The 26580-nt window shown below is 36.8% G+C and overlaps 1 protein-coding gene across 1 annotated transcript; it reads left to right on the forward strand.

Annotated features, from left to right (window-relative positions):
* The first annotated feature begins 143 nt into the window (after positions 1-143).
* Positions 144-26117, forward strand: SNAP23 (synaptosome associated protein 23). Its single transcript, XM_081147246.1, has 8 exons — positions 144-240; positions 10873-10976; positions 11534-11575; positions 11996-12044; positions 12772-12889; positions 22653-22811; positions 23511-23655; positions 24836-26117. The coding sequence occupies exons 2-8, from the start codon at positions 10920-10922 to the stop codon at positions 24899-24901; spliced, it is 636 nt and encodes a 211-aa protein (XP_081003372.1). The 5' UTR covers positions 144-240; positions 10873-10919; the 3' UTR covers positions 24902-26117.
* Positions 26118-26580: the final 463 nt, after the last annotated feature.

The raw sequence follows: 26580 nt of genomic DNA on the forward strand, positions 1-26580 counted from the left end.
GCGGCACTCCAATTACCCGTTAACGGGTGAGTCCCCAAGCTCTTAGCTTGCGTGGCAGGGATATTTAAACCCGCGGCCCGCTGATTGGCTCCCACTGCAGGGGTGTGTCCGCGCCCAGGCGCCAGGAAAGTGCGCAGGCGTGCGACTCCGGCGCGCGCATGCGCAAGAAGGGCGCAGCGCCTAGCTGGGTCTGGCGGTGTCCGAGCTGCCGGGCCGGAGAGGAGTGACCGGAACTGCTCGGTGAGTCTCCAGGAGTAGGGCTAAGGGAGCTGGCCAGGGTGAAGATTGGGATCGCCCCAAGAAGAAAAAGTATATCGTGACGGTTGAAAAGTTGATGGTGTAGGGCTCTAGGGGAGGAGGGGACGCCCTGAGCGGGACTGGGCTAGTCGGGCCCGGAGCGAGGACGTGAGGCGCTGAGAGACTGTCGAGGGGCTGGCGGAGGAAGGGTGGCGGAAGGGTGGTTTTCTGGACCCTTCCTTGAACCAGGCTCAGGTAAACCCCTATTCCCTCATCGCCACAGTGTTGCTGTGGTAGGGGTTAATAGTCTATCTGGTGGTTACAGTGATCAGACAACTCTGAACTAGTTGTTTGAAGTTTCTGAGGTCAGCGCTCTCTAAGAAAGTCCATTCTTTCCTCGCGGCTTTACCGCAGACGCAGGAAAAAAAAGGATCGGTAAAACGAATTGTGAAATTCGGGGTTGGAGTAGCGGGGGTCGGGGGGAAGTACTGGAAAGTGCTGTTTTCACTTCGTTTTTTTTTATTGTCGTTAGTCACTACAATGTTAGGAAAGGCAGTTGAGGGTAGAGGAAAGCGAAAGACATTAAAGTTGGGAAAAGAAGATGAGAAGGAAGTATTATTTTGCCTTTTGCTACTTGTCATCTCTTTTGGCGGGGGGGACGACTGGGTGAGGGGAGTTTGGATACTGGCAGTTTCTGACAGTGTTCCCTCAAACTTGTGAAAATAATGCAGCTTCTTAGTAGCAGATATTCCAAGAATTAAGAAGGATATTACTTCATCTGTCCTGGTGCCCTTAAGACTGGTTTTCCGATGTCCTGGTAAAATACTGCAGATACCCAGGTAGAAATGGTTCTCCCACGTTCTTGCCCAGCCCGACAACCGCATTTGAAATTCATGACACATCATTAGCTAGAATACTTTGGAATCTAATCTTAAAATACCTCATGCTAAAATTTTTAAAAAGTAATATTTCTGCCACCAGCAAAATTGATTACTAAGCATCCAGTGATCACTTGTCATTCATTCTTTTGGCAAGAGGTAATGAGAAAGAACATATTTATGTAAATATTAGGACGTATGAGGAGAAACACCTCTTCTCCCATTACCATGCACCTTTGACAGGTTATAGAAAGTAAAGAAAATGATCATATAAATTAACCTACAGTTTGAATATTTATCAGTGTTTCTAGAGTGTTTTTTGTTTATTTGTTGTTAGGTGCTTATCTGGATATGCACTAGAAAATTGCTGTTAACCTTCATTTCGGAATAGGAATAACTTACTGTGCCATTATTTTCTTAACAATAGTACACTCTTTCCTATAAACAGTAGAATTTCTGTATGTATCTTAGTGTTTGTTGATTTTACTCTAAATGAACTTAAACATAGTAACAAACTCAAGTAAAGATCACATATTTTCTAATCATTCAGAACACAACATTGAACCAAGAAGAAAGAAAACAAACAAGCAAAACAAATAAAAAAATAGACCCAGTTTCTCATGGGACAGCTGTCCATACTTCACTTACCTTGAACCACATACCACCATCCTAAAATTTGCCTTTTAAAAGGAGTATCTGTGTTATTATTTTACTTGCTATTTTTATTGGACTTTTAAAAAAACATTACCCTCTTCCAAAGTGATAATCTGTGAAATCATGGTTTTGATGTATTTTATACCTTTTTCTAGTTTACATTATAGTAAATACATATTAAATATATAACTAACTGTTGCTTATGTGACAGCTAAAACCATAGCTTGTTCTTGCTCTGTACTTTGGAAAATACAGCTTTAGGTCCTAATGTATTCATTTTTATTTATTTATTTATTTATTTATTTATTTATTTATTTATTTATTTAACATATTTATTTTACTTATTTTTTTAATATGTCTTTATTGATTTCAGAGAGAGGAAGGGAGGGGGGGAGAGAGAGAGAGAGGTAGAAACATCAATGATGAGAGAATCATTGACTGGCTCCCTCCTGTACACCCCCAACTGGGGATCGAGCCCGAAACCCCAGCATGTGCCCTGACGGGGAATCAAACCTTGATCTCCTGGATCATAGGTGGATGCTCAACCTCTGAGCCACACCCGGCTGGGCTAATGTATTCATTTTTAAAATAAAGTGAAAATTGGACTACCTAAACTCTAAGGCCAATGGACTTCAAAATTCTGTGAGCCCTATGACCGCCTTCACTATTATGACACAGTTCTAGTAAATTTATTTACTTGGTTTCACCAAGTGAAAGTAGATTAGAATAGCAAAAGGAAAAAGGGGTATTTACTCTCTGAAATTTTTGTGAAATCAGGTGCCTTTTTTTTTCTTTCTTCTGATTAAGGCATTTTCTTTTCTTCCTTTGGTTCCTATGTCTTAAACATTCTGGAAACCTTTTTTTTTTTTTTTTTTTTTTAATATGTCTTTATTATTTCAGAGAGAGGAAGGAAGAGGGAAAGAGAGAGATAGAAACATCAGTGATGAGAGTCATTGATCGGCTGCCTCCTGCACTCCCCCTACAGGGTGGGGATCGAGCCCACAATCTCTCGCATGTGCCCCAATTGGGAATGGAACCTCCATGTCCTGGATCATAGTTCAGTGCTCCACTGCTGAGCCACACCGGCCATGCTGGAAACCTATTTTTTAACTGTGTTTGTACTCTACATTATGTATATATAAGTTAGTATTTATAATATATGATGTTGCTTGCATCCAAGAGTGCTGAACTTTTTACTCCAGTGCCATATTTTGTTTCCGGGTCTGTAGATGGACAAGGGAGTGGATGACAAGGACTGGTATTTTCTTTGTTGTGGGAAGTGGCTTGAAACTGATGGTCCAGTGCCTCCAACAATTGGAGGAAGAGGATTGTGGAGTCAGGAAACAGCATGTACTGTGTAATATTAGGGGTGGAGGGGTGTTTTATTTGCACTCATTTAAATTCACTGATATTTTGGTTTTGATTTTAATGTAGGTTGTATTGCTACTAAAATATTTAAATCACTGATCGCTATATTTTTCTGGAATTCCCTCATCTTATTGATTTTGTGAGTTCTGTAACTTGGATTTAAAGTTTGTTTTAAACTTATTTTAACAATGTTTTGACAATTGAGATTACCTTTAGATGGCCCCTTGATGCTTATAAAATAAAAACATTTTGGTATAGTATACAAAGCCCTTGACAACTTTTCTGCTGTCTGCCTTTTGAAGCCACCTGTCCCACTTGTATGCATGTTAAACTCTTGCAGGACTATGGAAGCCTTACATTGTGGCACTTCTTTGATAGTCTAAAGTCACAATTTCTTTAGAGTTGATCATGCTTGGATTTTCATTCCCAAATCAAACTCATGATAGATGCTTAATAATTATTATGAAAAAATTATAATAACTTTATTGAGCACTACATGACAGCCAAATGCTTTGCATGAATTAACCCAGTCCTTATAACAACATTTGAAGTAAGCATTATATTCTCATTTAATGAGAAAACTGAATCACAGAGACATTAAGTAAGCAACAGTCAGGATTTGAAACCATATGCCTCCAAATATTGCGAACTTAACCATTACACTGTATTGCCTTTTGTTTAAACAAGAATGCTATTCTTTTAATCTACTGTGGGGGAATATTCTTTTCCAGGGATCTGAGTACTTATGCTTTCTATCCGTGACATCTGACTTCTGGTATTAGAATATTTGAAAACCGAACCAGAAAGCTTCTAGACAAACTTGGAGTCAGAGCCAAAATTTTGAATGGTTTGGGTAAATATTTCATTCTGAGAAGGTGAAGCCTTGCCAGTCATCCCCACCTCACACTTGGTATCTCCCTGGCAGATATCGTACTTAGGTCTGCCAGATTGTCTCTCTCTTCCCTGGAAAATAAATGCTGCATTCTTTAATTTTTATTTTTTTACGCTTTTATTGATTTTAGAGAGAGAGGAAGGAGAGGGAGGGAGGGATGGAGAAAAACAGAAACATCAATGTGAGAGAGAAACATCCGTCAGTTGCCTCTCGCACACACCTTGCCAGGGCAAATGCTACATTCTTGAACCTCCTTCTTATCTTTTATATAGAACATCCTTTTTCTGTTCTCATACCCTTTTTTTTTTAGATGGGGTCAGTATAATTGATTACTTGATTATAATCACATCTAGATCTACCCCCTCAGGATTATACCCCATGATCACTTAAAGTAAAATTGTGGAAGTTCCAAGGTTGAGCAGGACTTGAAAACTAGGTTTCGGACACCAAGCAATTAAGTTATAATAGGTGCTTCTGTAAAACTAAAGTATATTTTTGGTTCATGTCGTTTTGGTTCATGTTTTTTGGTGGTACTTTCTCAGCAGTATACAATCATGTGCTTGAATCATGTGCTTCAGTGCTCTTTAAACCAAGATGTTTAATAGATATGATTTAGTGGTGTACTTACATTTGCATTGTTTTGGGGCCTCTACATAAGAATAGTTAAAGTTCTTCCTTTAAAAGGAAGTTGAAAGGAAACTAGGAAGAGGAAGTAAAAGGAGGAAGCTAGCCTTAAGATAAATAAGACACTTATCTAAATGCCTGCAGGAAGAATTAAATTTCCTAACCTGAGCCTGGATTCTTTTTGGCCTAACCTAGAGTATTTAGAATATTTTGTAATTCTATGCATCTGTACCTTTTGAGTATGTATGAGGACACCTCCCTCCCTCCCTCCCTCCCTCCCTCCCTCCCTCCCTCCCTCCCTCCCTCCCTCCCTTCCAAGCATTTTTAACATTTGATGTTAAAAATGGAATCTAAGAGCAAAAATATTTTCCTAAAAAGAAACTAAGTTCTGCCCTGGCTGGTGTTGTTCAGTGGTTAGAGCGTTGGCCCACACACCAAAGGGTGGTGGGTTCGATTCCCAATCAAGGGCTCCTTGGTTCCAGGTTTGCGCCCTTCACCCAGTCTGGGCATGGTTGGGTCACATGCAGGAGGCAACTAGTTGATGTGTCCCTCTCACATCTATGTTTCTCTCTCTCTCTCCCCCTCCCTCCCTTCCATTCTCTCTGAAAAGCAATGGAAAAAATTTCCTCATGTGAGGCTTAAAACAAAAAAGAAACAAAGAATATTCTTGGAAGGATTTTTTTAAAATATGTTTTTATTGATATCAGAGAGAGGAAGGGAGAGGAAGAGAGAAACATCAAGGATGAGTGAGTCATCATTGATTGGCTGCCTCCTGCACGCCCCCTACTGGGGATTGAGCCTACAATCCCGGGCATGTGCCCTGACTCGGAATTGAATCCTGATCTCCTGGATCCTAGGTCGATGCTCAACTGCTGAGCCACTCCCGCCTGGGCTATATATATTTTTAGATGGAGCATTAAGATGTATTGATAGAGCCTGGCCAGCGTGGCTTAGTGGTTGAGTGTTGACCTATGAACCAGGAGGTGACACTTCAATTCCCAGTCAGGGCACATGCCCGGTTGCAGGCTTGATTGCCAGTTGCAGGCTTGATCCCCAGTAGGGTGCATACAGGAGGCAACTGATTAATGACTCTCTCATCGTTGATGTTTTTCTCTTCCTCTCTCTGAAATCAATAAAAACATATTAAAAAAAAAAAAGATTTATTGATAGAAAATAATAGCATGTAAACTTGTATAATGACTATTTTAAATCTCTAGAAACAGTTCAGTGTTTTCAGATATACTAACATATAAATAATGATTCTGATATTGCCTTTTTAGATTTCACTTTCTCTTGCACAAGTTATTAATTATAGTCGGGAGTGCCAGTCCAGATAAGTACCTATCAATCGAAAACTTGGTTTAATTTAAACCTGTTTAATATCTGTCTTGACATGTGCAGACTTATGACTGGCATGAAAATAGTTTAGATGTATAGCCTGTACAGTGTCATCAACTTTAATGTTCAAATTTAGCCTTACAGATGGAAGTTAATATTTAGTAGCTATTATTTTCAGTGTCATTTACATAGATGTCATTCATATTTAACATTGCTGCTTTACATTCATTTTGCCTACTATTTCTATCTGCTTCCCTAATATTAAAAGAATGGCTGCCCTAGCTGGTTTGCTCAGTGGTTAGAGCATTGGTCTGAAGGGTTCCGGGTTCAGTTCTGGCCAAAGGCACGTACCTTTATTGCAGGCTTGGTCCCCGGCCCCGGTAAGGGTGCTTGCAGGAAGCAACCAATCAGTGTGTGTCTCTCACATTAATGCTTCTCTCTCTCTGTCTCTCTCTCTCCCCCCACCCCTTTCTCCCTCTGCCTTCTACTCTTTGAAAAGCAATGGAAAAAATATCCTTGGGTGAGGATAAAAAAAAAAAAAGTATAGAAATAAACTATATGAGTGTAACTCATGGAGCAACTTCCAGTGTGACTAATTTTTGTTTTAGATTAGAAGGAATAAGACAGGAAACTAACTTGGTAGGCTATTTTAATGCAGAATTCTTGCTTTCCAGTATAAAATGGATTATTTTATAAAATAATTCTTATATTGGTCTTGGACACTGGAATTGGTGATGATTTAAAGGGTTGTTTTTTCCATTATTTCCTGAGTCTTTGTCCATTTTTATCAGTGAAGACATATGGATCTCCTATTGATTAAGTTCTAAGCCCTTTTTTCTTTGTATTCCTTCTTCCCAATAGTATTTTCATTTTCTAAGTTAATGTAGATAATTTTAGGTCTAAATTATTATAAAACAGCTGAAAACCATGATTAGTCTTTCTAGTTCTTCCATTTAACTGTCTGAGTCTATGGAAGAGATCAGATTTCATGGTTTTATTTTATTTTATTATTGAATTTATTGAGGTGACATTGGTTAATAAAATTATATAGGTTTCAGTTATACATTTCTGTAATACACCATCTGTGTACATACTGTATTATTCACCACCCCAAGTCAAAGTCTCTTTCCATCTCATGGTTTTATTATAGAAGGCATCAGGGAGGGTGCCTAGTCTATTTTCTGATATTCAGCACTTCTTATATCATCTTATATTTGTTAAGGGTAGATACGTCCAACAGTAAGACTTTTTACCAGACCATGAGCTATCCTTGGTGTCAGAGTAGATTCAAACTTATATATTAAGTCTGCTCTTTACTCACTCCTTCACCCTGGGCATTAGTTACTTAAACTGAGCCTTAGTTTCCCCATCTATAAAGTGGTATAATAGAGATAATATACTATATAAATACTTAGTAGGGTGTATGGCATATAGTAGGTACTCAATGAACATTTCATCGTCACTCCTCCCAACGTTTATAATAGAAAAGAAATTAAGGATAAATTAAGAGTCTTCTAGTAAGCCCAAATGGACTGTAGTAAAGGAGATAAGGTGTAAAAGCTCTGAGAAAAATTATTTTTTTCTCAAAGGCACACGATTAGCATAGCATGTCAAGTTCCTGGAGCATTGGAAAAATAACCCAGATATTTAATCAGTTTATATTTAAGAAAAGTGAGTTTAATGGGATCTTTGTGTCAAGTGATGTTTTGTTTCCCTTCTCCTCTCTCTCCCTTAATTCTCTTTACTTCGTCATTCTGGATAGCCTTTTCCTGACTCCATGAGAAAAACTACTGGGGATAATAATAAATATGAGTAAAGCTATATAGCTAATTCTGTGTTGTATCCTGCCTGACACTTTTGAGTATAAAGGCTAATAAGAGCCTGTGGAGTCTTCTTTTGTCTCCTTTTGTCCTTCCCCTTACAATTCTACTTTATCTCTCTTGCTCCCATTTACTACATTCGTGTGCTCAACACCTTCAAGAGTCTGGAGTAGAGAAGTCTTAGGAAGCTTGTATCCTGATGTTAGCCTGCAAACATGTGAGAACTTTACAGAAGTCTGTTTCTTGTCTTGTGTGTCATCTGCTCAGGGAAGAAAAAAGTACTAGGAAGCACTTTTGAGTTCACTGAAAGGGTGTGTACTTCAAAATATCCCTGTTGCCATGCCAGTAGTGACTGTTCATATCCGCCTCTCAGCTACATATGCCTTTTTTTTCTTTTTTTTTTTTAAATATATCTTTATTGATTTCAGAGAGAGGAAAGGAGAGGGAGAGAGAGAGCTAGAAACATCAATGATGAGAGAGTCATTGATCGGCTGGCTGCAGCCCGCAACCCGAGCATGTGCCCTGACCGGGAATCGAACCCTGATCGCCTGGATCCTAGGTCAACTCTTAACCGCTGAGCCACGCCCGGCGGGGCGGCTTTTTTTTTTTTTTAATAAGAAAGCAGGACTCTTGGAGTCTTCAAGTTTGATAGAGATCAGTTTTGCATTTAAGCCTCTCTTTGAACCTACACACAGTTTTGCTCTTTTTAAATAAGATAATAGCAAATATTGACTTGTAATTGTCAAGAATCACCTCCAGGAATAGAATTACAAAATTATACATTTTGAAAGATCTGGACTTTCTTACTCCCAAAATGTCTTTCTACTCACAAGATACTGTATTGGAAAACCTGACTAGGGTGTCATTTCTAGGCACTAATTGATTAGTGTGTATTACTTTTCTTGTCACTTTCTGCTTTGTTGGGCTTTGAGAGGGATAGATAACTTTAGAGCATACTGCCTGGGAAGGGCAGGCTTTGAATGGTATCTTGTTGGGGCTCTAGGAAGTGGTTGAGAAACACAAAGCTGCCTGGGCAGGAGATGGGGATATTACAGAAAGGAAAGTTTACAAAAATGGAGGTGAGAGAGTACAAAAGCATCCTTTTTTCTTTTCGTAATTGTAACTACAAAAGATTAACAAAAGAGAAAGTAGAGTGAACATGTGTGATAAAGCCAAAGGCTTATAAGTAATTAGCAAAGTACTAAAGCATGTGGTTCTGTTTATAATTAATATCTAATGAATGATCAGTTCTTAATTCAAGAAAGGCCTCTATATCTTAGAATATGAACCTTTTGCCAGAACCAGAGTCCTATGGCAAGCAAGGTATGAAATTAAATTTTCATCTTTTTGCAATAATAATTAATGATCATATTTTTCATGAGGATTAACAGCTTTAAGCAAGGCTCAAAATCTTAATTAAACTTTAAAAAACCTGAAGAGCTATGACAGAATTTTAAACATTCCTGTACTGGGAATGTAGTAATATTGTCACTTTTTGTTTTATCAAAAACTATTTTACTAAGAATGTGGGTTAGCTATGAATGTGATTAAAAAGATTTGTATGTGACCAGAAGACCATTCCAGACCATACACATGTAATGGCAGTTTTTGGTTTGTGGTTCTAGTGGTTATTTGCAGGCTTTGTGCTACTGTTACATGTAGCTTTGTTTCTAAGATCCACTTAAGTACTTTGAGAGTACACTTTTTTTTTCTACTTGTTTGTTCATTCAGCACACATTTACTGGAGTACCAACTGTCAGATCCTGTTAGATATTAGAGTGTTATATACAAAGATACAACACAAGCGTTCAGTCTAGTACATTTCCAGGTACCTAGGTTCCCTGTTTTTCAGTGAGTGTACTCCATGGCAGGATTTCTCAATCTCAGCATTTTGATATTTTGGGCCAGATAATTCTTTGTTTTGGGGGGCTGTCCCAAGGAGCATTATTAGGATGTTTAGCAGCATCCCTGGCCTCTGTCAATTAGATGCCAGTAACACTAGCCCCCACCCCAGCTGTGACAATCAAAAACTGTCTCTAGACATTGCCAGATGTCCCCTGGGAAAATCCAGAATGTGAACCAAATTATCTGTCATTGACAGAGTCTTGTTAAAATTAGTTTTCAAAAATACAAAGCTAGCTAATGTAATGAAAAGAAAACAGCCTAGCCCTGGCTAGTGTGGTTCAGTTAGTTGGAGTGTTATCTTGTGCACCAAAGGGTCATGGGTTCAATTCCCGGTCAGGGCACATACCCAGGTTGCATCGGTTGTACGTGAGGCAACCCATTGATGTTTCCATACTTCTCTCTCTTCCTCCCTCTCCCTTCCTCTATCTCTCTAAAAACAACAACAACAACAACAAACCAGCCTAGATCTGTCACACTTTGCTTATTACTCCACAGGACTCCACATACATAACAGTAGTGCTGAATAACAAGATTTTAGGTTGAGTGTCTATGAGATCTCTTTCTGAGTTACTGTGTATAGGAGAATAATTGTTCCGTTTCTTAATGACTTCACTAAAACAATAAATAATACAGTAATTGGAAATGGTGAGTCTTAGTTCTTTTCTGGGCTCTTATATCAAGATTACCCTCTTCTTGTGAAAAAAATATTTTATTTTCTCTAATGAGTAGCCTGGACAACTGGCACATTTAGGATGTTTTCTGTGATCTTCAGGCACGTGACTTCGAATTTTGTTACATTACTGATGGAACACTGCCTGTCATAGCCTTCTTCACCTTACTGCTTTTCCATATTCAGACAAGGTGTAATGAACATTGTGTAACCAAGAATTTATCTCAGTAGTTTCTTAAAGCTTGTGTTCTGGTAATGCCTTCCTTCTCGTAGAGGCACCACTTTCCTATCGGAAACAGCACCTCACTAGAAGTTCGGAAACCTGAGTTTTAAGTTCACCTCTGATACTAACCAGCATTTAAGCATCCATTAATCCTCTCAGTTTCATTTTCTTCACCTGTGAGATACAGATAGCTAGATAACCTAAATTCCAAAAGTCCATGCTCTGCTCAAACAGATTTGTTTCTTGTATCCTTATTCTTACAGAATATCTACATTTCAGTTTCTGTGCCTATCAAGAGTGTTAATTCATCATGGATAATCTGTCAGCAGAAGAAATTCAGTTGAGGGCTCACCAGGTTACTGATGAGGTAAGCATTTTACTTGGAATAAGTAATTAATTTTCTTTTAATTTTAACAGTGGAGGGATGAGGGCACCTTTTTAAAAGAAGACTATTTTGGCCTTTTCCAAGTCCCTTTGTATCAAAGAATGCATTTGCCCTAGGTTGCCAATACTAGCTCCTTATTTTTTCATTTTACCAAAAAACTGAATAAGTGAAAACAATTTGTATGCTTTTTTAAGGTAATTATTAACAGTTACAACAAACATATTCTAGATTTGAGGAATTCTGGACATTGAATTTTAACAGAACTTTCTAATATCTGTGTAATATACCTAGATTTTTGCTTACATTAAAATTTTATAAATCCCATTAACTTCACCACCCATATTTTTTCTTAAGGAGCACCTGGTAAGAAGGAAGCTAAAGTTATAGTGATCAACTTTTTTGTTTGTTTGTTTTAAAGGGAGGGATTGATGTGCTGGCAATCTTTAAAAATAGAGTAGCATCATGAGTGTAGCCTATGATCAGATTTTTCCTTTTTTCTACATGTTTTAGAATGCTAAAATTCTTATGTTTTCTTCTAGTCCCTGGAAAGTACAAGGAGAATCCTGGGTTTAGCCATTGAGGTAAGAAAGTATTTAATTATCAAGTTAAATACAGAAACTATATAGGAGGGATCCTGATAGCATAAGCTGGAATTGGCTTTGTATCAATAATCTTTATTGTTTGACACCAGCAATTGATGAAATTGTCAAACCACGCACTAATGGGATTCTCCCCTCCCCACCTCCCATTGACAGAATTGGAATATGACAAGGAAGATGAGTGCATCATAAGTTTGTGATTTAATTATTTGGGTCTGGGGGGCATAGCTAGTATGTTAAAGTGTGTTGGTTTGGGGATATTAATTTTCTCTGTGGCTTTATTCCTCTAAGAACTTAGGTTTCTAAATGATTCTCTCCTGCTATTGGTCAGGCCTTACAGTTTTTGTTTCTGTTATTTTTGCTATGTTTTGTTGTGCTATCAGCTTTTTTCCCTTCTTTTAGTCTCAGGATGCAGGAATCAAGACTATCACTATGCTGGATGAACAAGGGGGTGAGTTGAAGTTATTGGCAGAAACTTTTGATTTGACTGACGATTCCAGAAAGCCCTTTCATATGAGCCATGTATAAAATTAAGCATTTGGGAGTGCCTTCCCTTAGTAAGATAAGAATGATATGTTGCTTGTTTTCTTCTGATTTGGATTATGTTATGTTTATTGCTAATTGAAGGTGGGGGCAACAGTGTCCAAATGTATACCAGTTATTTGTTAGGCAGTAGGACTTACTATGTGCATTGGTTATATGTACATTAGACATTGTGACATTTTTTCATTTTCAGAAATTAAGTCCTTAAATAGGTCTATATTCAGATGAGCTTGGAAGCATTCTGTTTGAGTTGGCCTTGAGTCATTTGGTCTAGTTTTTGCTAGTCTTATGACAGCTCGCAGGTTTTGAGCCTATTCAAGGATAGAACTGCTGGAGATCTGGTCTGGTCACAGTATACTTAATTTGATTGCAAGGGTGATCTCTAAACAAATCCTCACATGCTCCTATTATACAAATTTCTTTAGAACAAATCTTTCCGCAGTAAGAGGCCAGGTGCCTCAGGATCGGGTATGTGAAAGATTGTTTTTATGTTGGACAGTATGTAAAACTTCCTGGCATTGGTACAGTCACTATGGTGTGTTATTGTTGGATTCAAGGTTAAAGTTTGCTATTTTATAATAATAATTAGTACTATGAATGTAATACAAAATGTAACTTCCACAACTTATTCTCAGAACAACTAAACCGCATAGAAGAAGGCATGGACCAAATAAATAAAGACATGAGGGAGGCAGAGAAGACTTTAACAGAACTCAACAAGTGCTGTGGACTTTGTGTCTGCCCATGTAATAGGTGAGTTGATAAATCAGGACCTTTTAAAAATAAATTTAAAGTGAGAGCATACCCCTTCCCTGTTCCCTAATAAGGAAATGAAGTGTGACTGGGCCTAAATAAGGAACTTTGTTAGATAAACTTAAGCTATTTCTCCTTCAGGCAGATCAAGCTTTTCATGTAAATGGGCAGATTCACTAAAAACCATGGCTTGAATTTGATCAATTCTTGGATCAAGTTCCAATTTCATTTTTTAGTAATACATGAAAAGATTGGGACATATACATCCGGATAATACAGAACAGGATGGAATTAGTGTATTTTCTTTTCAAACAAGGAGTATTAACAAAATATATATTCTGTGCTAGGCACATGAGGGATAGCCAGGGGAGTAAAGGACCTGGATCCTGTCTTCAGAAGACTTACCATGTGGTTGGATGTATGAGGAAGAATAGCAAAAAGTAAAACATAAATCTAGTGCATGTGATATCAACTAAGGCTAAGGGTACAGAACTGATAAAGGTTGATTTGGGGAACATGTTATAGGAGAGGCAGGACTTGAATTGGGCTCTTAGGGATTAGAAGGCTTTGGATGGACATGGAAGAACTGGGAGGGCATTTCCTGTGGGAGATTTAATGTAAACAAACATTACAAACAGGCTTGACTTAACTGAGCTGCATGATTTATGTAGATGAGAAGTGGAAAATAAGACAAGTAGGCAGTAGAAGTAACTTGAATACAAGAACTAAGGAGTTAATGGCTTGGAGTGGAGTATATAACTACACACCACAAGATTAGTTAGAAACCTTTTGTAATCTAGGCCTGTGAAGTAAGACCTTGCCATTGAGATTAGAGAGAAAAATGTAAGTCAGAATGCATTTTAAATCAGCTGATTGTATGTCAAACACAAGGAAGGAAAACCCAAAAAAGACTCCAAAGATCTGAGATCTTTAGTATACTAACTAGGAGATGAAAAGTCTTTAAACTGTTTCTATACAGTGTATGAGATTTTTTTTTTTTTATGCTTGACAGAAAGGAATTCATTCTTCTAGGTGACTCTATTTGAATATTTAAATTCTCTGCTTATTCAAGGGTAAACCAAACTCCATGGTATTGACAAATACTGTATTATTCAGACCACGATGAGGTTTGGACTAGGGCAATTAATCATTATCTTGCTTTCTGTTAGAAGGAGCTCATCTTTGTTTTAAAAAGTAATTAACAAAAAACCTTTGAACTTTACCCTTAGTTGAAAGGACAGTGTCTGGAGATTGAATGACTATCATTACTGCTGAGAGTATTCATTTTTTAAGAGCTTCATAAACATTCGTTCGGTATTTCTGTCTAGTTGTCTTGGTGTAGTAAACCAAGAATGGGATACGAAGGTTTACAGACTCTCAGGACTTTTACTCCCCAAAGGAGTTAGGAATGGAGGAACTTTTGTTATAGTGTCATAATTTTTGATAAGTGTTTTCATGTGATAACAGTCTCTATGCCATTTCTAGAGTAAATAGAGTTAAGTTGCTTGTTGATTAGCTTGTTTTAGACACAAGAAGTTAAGATTTGACAGTGTTCTATCTAGGCTTGTCCATTGGCTTCTTATTCTAAGACAAGTCTGTTTTGACCTTTTTAGACCTTGGATGACTCTCCAAAAGTGCATATTTTAATGACTATGGCTGTCAGTCAGGGTTTAGCAGATTATTGTAATCCAACAAATTAGAAATGCATAAGTTTTTTGATCCAAATGCTTAACTATGTTATGCAAACTTGTCCCTTTTTTCTGTGTTCTGTGTACCATCTTGGAAGAGTGTAGAGGGAAAAAAGTAAGTTAATTTCCTTGTGATTAGATAGTATGAGAAGAGCAAGGAGAAAGAAGTCCTTCTTAGAACCTACAGCAAAATCAGTTCTGAGGCAGGGGTTGAATAGGAAGAGCAGTGAATTGTAAGATGGTCTAATATCATAGAAAGTGGGAAATGAAACTACAGAAGTATTAATTTTATTTCTCTTTGTGTATCCCAGCCAAACATGGGCAAGATTTTCTTGGACACTTGTGAAAGAGAAGGTAGAGTATGGTCCTGAAGCAGTTTTTTGCCTCTAACCTCAGCAGAACTCTTTCTCAGAGGATCAAGAGAAAGAACTTCTTAACAGATGGAATCAAGAGGTTACTAAAATAGAGCAGTTGTTTCCTGAAGAGGAGAGAGTTAGAGATGTCTGATAATAATTGCCTTCCTTCCAAACTTATCTTTTCTTTATGTCATTGAGTCCTTGGCCTCTATGGTATCTCTTGTCCTCAGCTTTATCTGCTATCATTTCTGCCAGTGTTTTGATATTTCCAGTTTCATCTGCTGGTTTCCATTTAGGCTTTTCATGTAAATCGCTATAACATGAGCCTCTCAAAGGCCAATACAGGATCTTAGTCATCTTCGTGTAAGGGTAGTACTAATTCTAGTATTAGTAATAACAGCTCAGGTCCATAGTCTCTTATCTGCCATTCAGAAATCTAAAAGACTCTCAAAGCCAAAGGTTTGTTGTTGTTTTATTTGTGTTTTTTTCATAATGTGGTACCAAAATTCATTAAATAGGCCACAAAATATAACCTGAACTGAAGCTATTTATAATCTTTATCACACTTAATATGTCAGTTTGTTTCACTGCAGAAATATTGATGTATTTGATTATGTGGTACTGCTCAAAATGTTTTACATATAAGGGTTTGGACAAGAGTTGTGGGCCTATAATGTTAATTTAGGCTCTTACTATTCTGAGAACTTTAAATTTAATACTAACAGTAACTTTAATATGAGATAGACTCTCTTATTATCACCATATTACATTTGGGGAAACAGAGGCACAAAGAGGCTACATTAGCAAGTGGAAGAGTTGAGATTCAAAACCAGCAGAGCCCTAGCTTTTTTTTTTTTTTTTTTTAATATGTTTTTATTGATTTTAGAGAGAAAGGAAGGGAGAGGGATAGAGAGATAGAAATATCAATGACAGACATCAATCACCTTCCTCCTGCACGCCCCCTTCTGGGGATCAACCCTGCAACCCAGGCATGTGCCCTGACCCGAAATCAAACTGGGGACCTCTTGGTTCATGGGCCAGTGCCCTAGCATTTAACTATATCCTACATTGCTTGACTTTGGTGAGAAAAGAATGAACTTTTTTGATGTTGCTGTTGTTAGATGTATTACTATAAAGAAAATGTCTTGAGTAGATTTGTTCTTTGAGATGTTTTTTTGTTCAGTAGTAATTGACGCCAGGTCAGCAAATCTTTTTTTTTTTTTTTAATAAGACATGGAAATAGCTTTACTTAACAGAACTTTATATTAGAAGGGAATTTTAACTTCAGCTAATTTTTAAAAAATATGTCTTTATTGGTTTCACAGAGAGGAAGGGATAGAAACATCAATGATGAGAGAGTCATTGATCAGCTGCTTCCTGCATACCCCCCACTGGGGGTCGAGCCCACAACCTGGGCATGTGCCCTGACTGGGAATCTAACTGAGATCTCCTGGATCATAGGTTGATGCTCAACTGGTGAGCTGTGGTACGCCGGCTGGGCTCAGCTAGTTTTTTTAAGGGATTACTAGACTTTAAAAACAGACTAGTAGGATTAAACTTTAAAATTATGAATAAATGTCATGTTAGCTTGTTACTATTTAAATCCTAAAAGCAAAATAGCACATAGCCTTATTAAAATTTTTATATCTTTGTCAGTAATTTAGAAAAATTGTAATTCTTTTTTTTTGTTGTTAATCCTCACCCAAGGATATTTTTTCCATTGACTTTTAGAAAGAGAGTAGAAGGGGGGAGGGACAGAGACAGAGACAGAGAGACATCGATTGGTTGCTTCCTGCACATGCCCTGACCACGCACGGCCAGGGATTGAACCTGCAACTCAAGTATGTTCCGTTGACCAGGAATTGAACCCAAAACCTTTAGATGCGCAGGCGGATGCTCTAACCACTGAGCAAGACCAGCCAGCACAAAAAGTTGTAATTCTAATTAACAAGAGCTTAAAAGGGGGCAGACTTAAAATGGGAAGTCTCGGACTAGTAAACTTCCCACTGTACCAGTTTCACCATTCTCAGACAAGGTACCCGTCTTTACTTGCATTTCTTCAGTCTGTACTTGTCAAACATAATGGCGCAGAGTTTGAAGACAAATTGGTATTTCTGGACCACTTCCTAGAGAAGTTCAAAATTGGTACTACAGGTTTTATACTACTCCAGTCCTGTGTCATACTGAGGTACAAATACTTAGCTCTGATTGGTTAAAATAATACTGAGTTATATTTTAGTTCACATTTGAGTGCTTCCTCCATCCTGTTCACTGAAGAGATACAAAGATGAGTGAGGCATAGGTCTGGTGCTGTTTTATTTATCATTACTCTATTTTTGTGTCTCACATGGTACCTGATACATAGTAGGTGCTCAATAAATACTTGTTGATTGAATGTCCTTGAGAAGCTTGTTGGCTTACAGTAGAATTGACATGTAAAATTATTTTTAAAAAATTAAAATACCAACAAAAATTATAATAGAAGTAATTAAGAGAAATCTGTAATCACAAAGAAAAGAATGAGGAAGTTTTACAACCTCTCCATTTGTATTTACCTTTCTTCATATTTTCACAATTTTTGGAAAGTATTATTACTCAGACATTCTTAGGAAAGATAAAGTATACTCTGATTTAAGTAGTTTTTTTGTTTTTCTTTTTATCCAGATTCTCAGATGTTGGTTGTTTCTATGAAATCAGGCAGGAATTTAAATGCATTGTTTTGAAAACTCTAAACCTGCTTCTGTTCTGTTTGACTGGCATTCACTATTTTCTGCATTTCATTCTCTCACCTAATCTTTTCCTTTCTAATCTGCTTACTAAAAATGAAGATTTAACATCAGAAGCCGGGCTCAGTAACTGATCAAAGGGAACTTTAAGATGCAGTCTTGTGGCGCAGTTGGGGCTGTTAACCTGCTATCTAAAGGTGATGCTTCAAATGGCTTTTCTGTGCATGTGCATGGATTTGTGAATGGTGGAGACTGTCCTAAAAACTGTGCTGTGGTGTGTACTGTAAAATGAATTTGTTCTTGATGGGTGCTGTCTGCCAAAAGGTGGACTTGACAAAAAGGATCTTAATTTATAATACCACCCTTTGACTAATGGCTCTGATAACTCAGATTTTGTTAAATAACATTTAATATTATAAAAATAAAAATACCCTTGAAGTTTCCTACGGGGTTTTAAGTAGGTCAATGTAGAGAATTGCTGTGTCCTAGTGCTGATCAAATGTAAGTAAATTCAGACTAAATCCATCTCTTTCTATAGGATTTTGATTTCAGCATCCTATCTTTTATTAAGCTTTCTTACTCCTTTGTGGTTCCACAATCAGGATTTTCTCTATTAAAATGTTGCTTGTAATGATTTGGATTCCCCATGATTTAGGCCACTACCAATACCAAATTGAGGAATTAATTGCCCAATCCAGCCATCTTAAATGTCATTTGGAACAAGGTGTGAGATATGAATTTAAAATGTTACCATATCTAGTATCTTCTTTTTTTTTAAATAAGGGTTCCCCCCCTTTATATATGTTACAAATTGTTCCATAATTCTAATATGTCATGTGTTAGCTTTCTGTGGTTTCATGTTGAATTAATATGGAGCTAACTAATCTTTTTTATGTAATTAACTCTCTAGTCAGACTATTGTTGACTATAATGTTTGATTTCTTCCTTTTGGATCTCTATGGGAACTATCAAGACTGTGGTTAATTGTTAGAAAGCTAAATATTTGATTTTTACCCTTTTCTCTTGGTCTCCTTTTTCTTCTTTCCTATAGCCTGATCTTCCAATACACACATGCACATGTGTACTCATTACAATTGGTATTTATTTGATCCCTTTTCTCCTTGATATGAAAGAAATTTGGCTAATATTTGGCTTTCTTTTTGCTATTCAATTTGTAATAATGTTGACAACCAAAACTAGAAAAAGAAATTGTTAAAGTTATTGTGTTCTTACCCTGATGCTTGTTGTTTTCTGCTTTTATAGCAGTTTGTTGAATTAATTAAGGGATATTTTAAATTTTTTTAATTTCAAAGCTGTCATTTTTCAGTGAGATATATATGGAAAAAAAGTGGTTAAAGGTTATTAGGCTTCTTAAACTGATAGAGATGAAGCTAACTTTCCAGATAGAGTTCTTAATTACATTAAATTCTACCCCAAATTTATGTAAACATTTTATCATGAAGTCTAATTTCTTCCTAGAGGGGCTATAAATTTTATTATGCAAAAGAGTTCTATTGCAGATCAGAACCATTTCTTTTTTACTGTAAACCAAAACAACCTGGGCCTAGATGTCTCGTTATGTGAACATATCCCAACTATATTCAGCTACCTGTAGATCTCAAAGCTAGGGAATGTTAATGGGCCAGAAGAGTAAACATACTGATGGTAATCTGTGCATTTTAAAGGCATGAACTATTAATTGAGGATTGGGTGGAGGTTGAAGCCAAAGAATAAAAGTACTTATCTAATGCTTTACAAAGCAACTTTGCATCCATTATCAACAGGACTTTTCACAGGTTTGTGAACTATTAAATGTTGTTATCTTTTTTACATAAGACTTAAGAGATGGAAGTTTGCTTAAGGTTTTACAGCTATTGAATGACAGGTCTGGGATTAGGATTCAAGTCAATTTACTACAAATCTTGTAGCTTTAAAAAAAAACCTCCTGGTGTAGACCTTTGCTTCCTCCAGATCAATTCCTCCGTGTCTCAATACATAGAAATACAAAGACTATTAGAGTAATCTAAAATATTTCTTCTAAAACAGATTGGAAGACCCTTAGGACAGTGTTTGTCTTCCCTGCCTGGGTAGCTAATGACCTAAAACAATAACAACAAAAAATTCTCAAGTTCCACTTCATACATATTGAAGCAGAATTTTCATAGTGTAACCTGTGCTGCGCCTGTATGTTCAAAGCATCCAGGTCACTCTGATGCTTATTCAAATTTGCGCATATTACCTTTAAAGCATTTAAGACCCTTTGTAGGAAGACAAATTAAATTAACATTAATATTATTATTACTATTATATCTTTTTTTTTTTTTTAAATTTTATTGATTTCAGAGAGAGGAAGTGGGAGGAAGAGAGGGAGAGAAACATCAATGATGAGAGAGAGTCATTGATCGGCTGCCTCCTGCATGCCCCCTGCCGGGGATCGAGGCTGCAACCTAGGCATGTGCCCTGACCAGGAATCAAACCGCGACCTCCCGAATCATAGGTCGATGCTTAACCGCAAAGCCATGCTGGCTGGGCTATTACATCTCTCTTAACTTCTGAGAGAGGAAGGGAGAGAGAGAGAGAGAGAGAGAGAGAGAGATAGAAACATCAATGATGAGAGAGTCGTTATTGATCGGCTGCCTCCTGCATGCCCCTGACTAGGGATCGAGTCGGCAACCCAGGTATGTGCCCTGACCGGGAATTGAACCGCCATCTCCTAGATCCTAGGTCGATGCTCAACCACTGGGTCATGCCCGGCAGGGCTAAAATCATTATTTTTATTAGATAGGCAGCTACCTGACAATGCCCTTAAAAACAGATAACTTTCAAGGGTGTTCTAACTTGGTGGGAGAAGCCCCAGGGAAATAGCAAGTGGCAGGATCTAGAGCAACCAGAAGGCATTACCCAGAGTGAAGGTGCTCAAAGAGAAATGGAGCTATCACAAGGATAAAGATATGAAATCAACAGCATTTAAAAATCACTTCTTCATAAACATGCAGGTGTCATGTCATAACCGCATGAAAAAAAGTGCAGTATTTCCCCAACCTGTTTGAAAATAAGCCTGACAATCCAATGCAAAGCTGTAAAAAAATTCAGATTTTTGTATCATTTCCCCCTTGATATTGGAGGAACATCTTCAGGGAACCAGTCCTCTTAAAGGGAGAAGGGTTTAGTAACCAGTCTGATTCTTCATTTATAGACTGACTTAGTTGAACCTCATTCATATCATGTTAAAACAGTTTGTTTGCATCTTATGCCCTTTAAATCTAATTGTGGAAGGAAGAATTCTCAAAAGTTTAAGGAATTTCAGATATCAGCTCTTAAGATTGAGAAGGAGGTTGGAGCATGTGTATATCCCTTGATAGACCAAGAGCCCACAATCCTGTTTTAACACATAAAGAGTAGACCTTCAGAAACATAGTGTCTTAATATTTAGTGACTTTTGAATTCCAACTCTCAGTCTTTGACCTGTTCTACAACCTGTCATACTGATAAAAGCTCCACTTATCTTCTATTAATACATCTGGTTGTTCACTTTCTGATAAACTAATATGTTTATTTTGTTTACTAGCTATTAGCCTGCTTTAGAATTTTACCTGAGATCCATCTTATTAACAAAGAATACATGTAAATTGGTTTCACCAAACTAACAGATAATTATATGTAAATATTCCATTTAAAAGTGTATATATATCCCACCTTGTTCCAGGAAAGATTTAACATGGCTTATTAAGAAATAGAGTAATAAAACATAATAGCATAAGTTAGAAATCAATTGTGAGAACTTAAAAGTGGAACCAAGGAAGGACTTTGAGAACTAGCTCTTCAGTGTTCATGGATTTGTTTACCTTTTCAGTGCCTCTTAACAAAAAAGTAGTAGTATCCTTTCTTTAGCATTAATGATTAAGGTCCAAGATCTAATTCTGTTTGCCAAAAATGAATCCTCACATATCTATTAAAGAGGGAGCCACTATTTTTATAAATTCTCTGCTTTTGTAGTTTTGAAACTTCCTCATTAACATATTTATGTGGAATAAATCAGAGGCCAGTATTATAGCCATATCCTACTTTGTTTTTGTATATAGAAAAAAACTAAAATTGTATGAGTGAAACTGTACCTACTCAATCAGTAAAAAGTTTTGTGTTTTTTTGTAATCGCTATTTTAAAATCATTTACATATGCTATTTTTTGAGCTGTTTATACCAGTTTGAGTAGTAAATCCCATAGTAAAATTCTGGCTTTGGCTGATTTTTGGCTATATCAATTACATCTAAAGCATATGCTTTTATTTTTAAGAGGCCTGGATTTAGGATTTTTTTCTTCTTCAAATTAGAAAAAAACTCTTAAATGAAAAAGCCCTAAACCAAAGGATTTATAACTGGCACCAGTTTTGTCAAGATTGTTAAGTTATTCATTGGTTGTTCAATTTGGAAATAATTCATGCCTTTCCTTCATGATGTTTGTTAAGAAATACTTTTTAAAGTTTTAATGCGAAATTCTAACTTAAAAAAACCGATCAGCTGGAACTACTCCAGTTCAAGTAAGGGCGTCTAAGTATTGCCTACTCAGCCTCCTTACTATTCCATCCTCATCAACCTCTGAGATGCTGCCAAGGAACCTCTTAAGGCATCCTAGAATACTGCCTAAGGGATTTTTTTTCCTAGTGTCCATTAAGTTCTTTTCTGGAGAGTGTTAGAGGCTGAGGGAACCTGAAAAATCGAATAAATGCATTTTGCTACTTGCTAATTGCTTAATGAAGATTTGGTGGAAGTATTTGAACCTTTAAAAAATTTTTAATGTCAGCGGGTATTAAAATTCATCTTTTTTCCTATGCCATATTGTGATGTTTCAGAGTATAGATATTCTAGATCTAGCTGTATGTATGTAGCTATTATGGTAAGGGTTCAAGCATCATTTTCAACAGAACAAGCACTAATAATTACAACTTTCCTTCTCCTGCTTTTTGGTGTCTCTCTGCACTCCTGACTCATATAGGACAAAGAGCTTTGAGTCTGGTAAGGCCTATAAGACAACATGGGGAGATGGCGGAGACAACTCTTCCAGCAATGTAGTATCTAAGCAGCCAGGCCGAGTGACAAATGGTCAGCCTCAGCAAGCAGTCACAGGAGCAGCCAGTGGTGGATACATTAAACGGTATGCCAGCTCCTCCCAATATTTTTACCCCTTTCCTAAGTGAGTGGCTCACTGAGGAGGATGGGTGTAGTTATATATGAATCCTAATTCATCAGGTAGAAATAGCATTTAAAATCTGTCTTCTGACAAAATGTTGACTGTGGTTATTGGCCTTCAATGATGGATTTTTCTTTATATTTTTCAGTACTTTCCAAATTACTGAAGTAAGCTGTAAATAAGAAAGTGTGTTTTAAAATGCAGGGGTTGGCCAAATCCCTATAAGAATAGCTATAAAGGTCAGATAATATTTCAGACTTTGCAGGCCATACAGTCTCTGTCGCAACTACTCAACTTTGTTGTTGTAGGAAGGTTTGTAAAAACACAGATTGCTGGGATCTACTTCCATTCTGTTTCAGCAGATCTGGAATGGAGTGTGAGAATTAGCATGTTTTGTGTCTAACAAGTTCCCAGATGATGCTGGGAATTACATTTTGAGAACCACTGTCTAGAGTTGTTACTTAATCATCTCTTACATTGTGCTCTTTGATTCGTCTTTCAATTTTTACTATAGAATGTTTCTAATAATGGTAACCTATGTTCCCTTGGGTTTAACACTTGCTTAAACTCATTTTGGTTGCTTATTTTTATGCAAATTAAATCCAGACTTACTCCTTGTAGAATTCACCAAAAAATGCTGAATTAACTATCTTTTTGTGATAGTATAACAAATGATGCCAGAGAAGATGAAATGGAAGAGAACCTGACTCAAGTGGGCAGTATCCTAGGAAATCTAAAAAGCATGGCCCTGAACATGGGCGATGAGATTGAGACTCAAAATAAAAAAATAGACCGGATCACAGAAAAGGTAAAAGCATTTTAGTGCATATAAAAATGAGACATCTACTATAGTGTTTCAGTAATGGATATCTGTGCTAGGTACTTTGGGGGAGAACAATAGGTTAAGATCCTGTCCTTACCTGTGTTAGAATTTTGATTAGGTGGCCAGTTTTAGCACATTGAAAAACAATAGCTAAGTTCTTTTGCTCACAGCAGTTGGTTCATTTTGAAACCAAGAACTTGGAATGAAATGGTTTTATTTAAAATTGTACACATGAAGCTTAGAATCTCTAACCTTTATGTGGGCTTCCCCCCCCGCCAATGAGCAAGGTAGCTTTTGGAGTTTTATTTTGTTAAATAACAAATTAGTAAGTTCCTGAATCCTCCTAAGTCAGTAAGGTGAAAATCAGTTCTGCAGATTGGTTCTTTTGGCACAAAATAGTGTGCCACAGAGAGTAATGAAAAAGGGTGATTTTTTTTTTTCTACTTCGAGTAAGATAAAAGACACTGAAAGTGAAATTGTGTTCAGTGTTTGGATGTATCACACCTAAATGTCATTCTTACTCATTGTTACTCAGTTTACTTTGAAAGATAGGGTGAGTTTTTAAGCTCGACTCTCTGGTGAATCATGTAAAATTAATTTCATTGAGGCAAACAATGCTTTCAGTGCTATCATTGGGTTTACAATACATAATACCCATCATTTTAATTTGTATATTGATGTGGATGTGGTACTATATCTGTTCCAAAGGTCTTAGGGAAGGTTATTTCAGTCTCTCGGTTTTCGAACTAGGATAGCTCTAGATGGGATTGTATGATTCAGTGTAAGGGACCTCCCACTAGGTCCAGATCTGTAGCAGAGATGAGCATTCTGATATTTCATTGCATCTAAATGCCCTTGATTGTAAGATATATCCTTTTTTAAATATATAAGATGTATTCTAATTTCAAATATGATAAACTGTGAAAAAATATTGTAGAATTCATGAAATACAGGCAAGTTCTGTTATACCTTTTGTTATATTTATATACCCAAGTTTTTTCAAATTAATTTGATATTCTGTCCTTGCCCAAAGTAAATTTTGTAATGTGACTTCAACTGTCTTCTGAATTTTCTGAGTGTATCAGTTATTCCAAGTGTATGAAATTTAACTTCTATTAGATCAACTTACCTTGTGAAGTAACGTTAATGTCTTCTTTTTTTTCAGGCTGACACCAACAAAAGTCGTATTGACATTGCCAATGCCCAAGCAAAGAAACTCATTGACAGCTAAAGTACTGCTGTACTTCTTTACCATTTATTCATGTACCTAGCTCTTCCTTCAGAGTCATTGCCTTTTCAGAGTTTGAAATTTTGGTTCCACACTCTTCTAATCAGGAGATAATGTGGAAGAGGGGCAAAGAGTAACAGCTCCTTTTTTTATTTTCTCTTTTTCCCTTGAAGGTAGACTGCTGCTCGGCCTTCCTTCTAGTACTTTCTCAGTTTATACTCTTAGCTTGGTTTTTATACATCATATATAGCAATAGCATTGTTTTTCACCCTCCTCGTTTAATATAGCAGGTTCTTCTTTCAAGATTTGGAAGTATTGCCAAAGACAGCCATGAAAAAGGAAGCTGAGGGCAGGGGTGGGGGAGTGCAAGAAGGAGAAGCAAGTGATAAGAGGTCGTTACCTCAGTAAAACCTTCAGGACACAAAGCAAAAAGTTGCATAGCTACAGTAAAGATCTAGTTGGGTTTAGATTTTAAGTTGCAGTTATTGCCAATTTAGGCTAATACTTGGTTTTGGAGCTTTTATATACAATATTTTTGTTATACATCACAACTTTGCAACCTCTGCTTCAAAAAAGAATAGAATGAGTTTTCTTAAAGTGAGCTTAATTCCCAAACTCTTGATGGTTCATATATGTACATAGTGTCTGTGATCACATTTCACATTGCACCATACAGGAACACTTTGTACAAATGAATAGCTTTTTATTTTCATATTAGTATCATGGTTCCAATTCAAGCCTATTAACCTCATAAATTTGTCATTAGTCTTTGAAGAAAAATATGTAAATATGTATGTACATGAGAATTTCTGTCTAAAGCAGGGCGTAAAATTTGGGGGGAGTTTGACAAAATAAATCACGTGATTTCAGATTTACCTCAATGCCAACAATTATGTTTAGGTAGGAAAAAAGTTGTTTTGATCTCAGGTAGAAAAATTGTTAGATTACTTTGAGTTTTATGTAGACTTAGACTTTTAAAAAGGTAGAATTCTATTTAACTAAAAGTGATTTGCAAAATTATGCCTTTGGTTTGATTATTGATTGTACTATTATTCTTTTAGTACACGCTTTACTTAGACCCTGAACAGTGTTATAAGAATCTGATTGGTATTTGTCACCTTTCTTTAAAAGCTAGCACCTGCACACATCAAAGCTATTGATGTGGGTTGGTTTGACCAATAACCACTGCTTGATCCCTACAATTAAATTTTTTAACTAATGGAATTGTTCTTTCAAAGAGGCGTGTTTCTATGACTGTTCTTTGGTGGTGTCAATCATTTCATTAGCTCTTATTCAACAAATTAAATAAAGCAAAGATCCATAAATCAAGAAGCACTCCAAAAGAAAGCTGCCTTTAGGCATCTTTCCCATTTTTGTTGGATATACTGACAAGACTTGCCTTTCTGTGATTTGTCATGAGGTTCATTTTAATTATTATTAGTCTTTTACTCATTTGAGCTTAAATACACCAGTGACTGACAAGAGAGTGTTTATGAGAGAGAACTACAACCCACTTGAGAAGATAGTTAACATGAGAGTTTTCAAAGGCTGAAGAGGAGCATATTTAAAGTGAGATTCATTTAGACCCTCTGTAATGGAAATGTTCCATGCTGAAGAGAGTAGTTTGGCAGCTGAAGATACATGTGTAAAGAAGGTATGAAACACTGGGGATTGTGCTATAC

The sequence above is a fragment of the Miniopterus schreibersii genome (assembly GCF_964146895.1).
Source record: "Miniopterus schreibersii genome assembly, chromosome: 1".
NCBI classification, from domain to species: domain Eukaryota; kingdom Metazoa; phylum Chordata; class Mammalia; order Chiroptera; family Miniopteridae; genus Miniopterus; species Miniopterus schreibersii.

What these genes read in the sequence shown, in the direction of transcription:
- SNAP23 (XM_081147246.1), top strand. Translation starts at nt 10,920, where the DNA reads ATGGATAATCTGTCAGCAGAAGAAATTCAGTTGAGGGCTCACCAGGTT. An exon ending in CTCACCAGGTTACTGATGAG is followed by an intron (nt 10,977 to 11,533) that starts GTAAGCATTTTA and finishes GTTTTCTTCTAG; the next exon opens with TCCCTGGAAAGTACAAGGAG. An exon ending in TAGACCGGATCACAGAAAAG is followed by an intron (nt 23,656 to 24,835) that starts GTAAAAGCATTT and finishes CTTTTTTTTCAG; the next exon opens with GCTGACACCAACAAAAGTCG.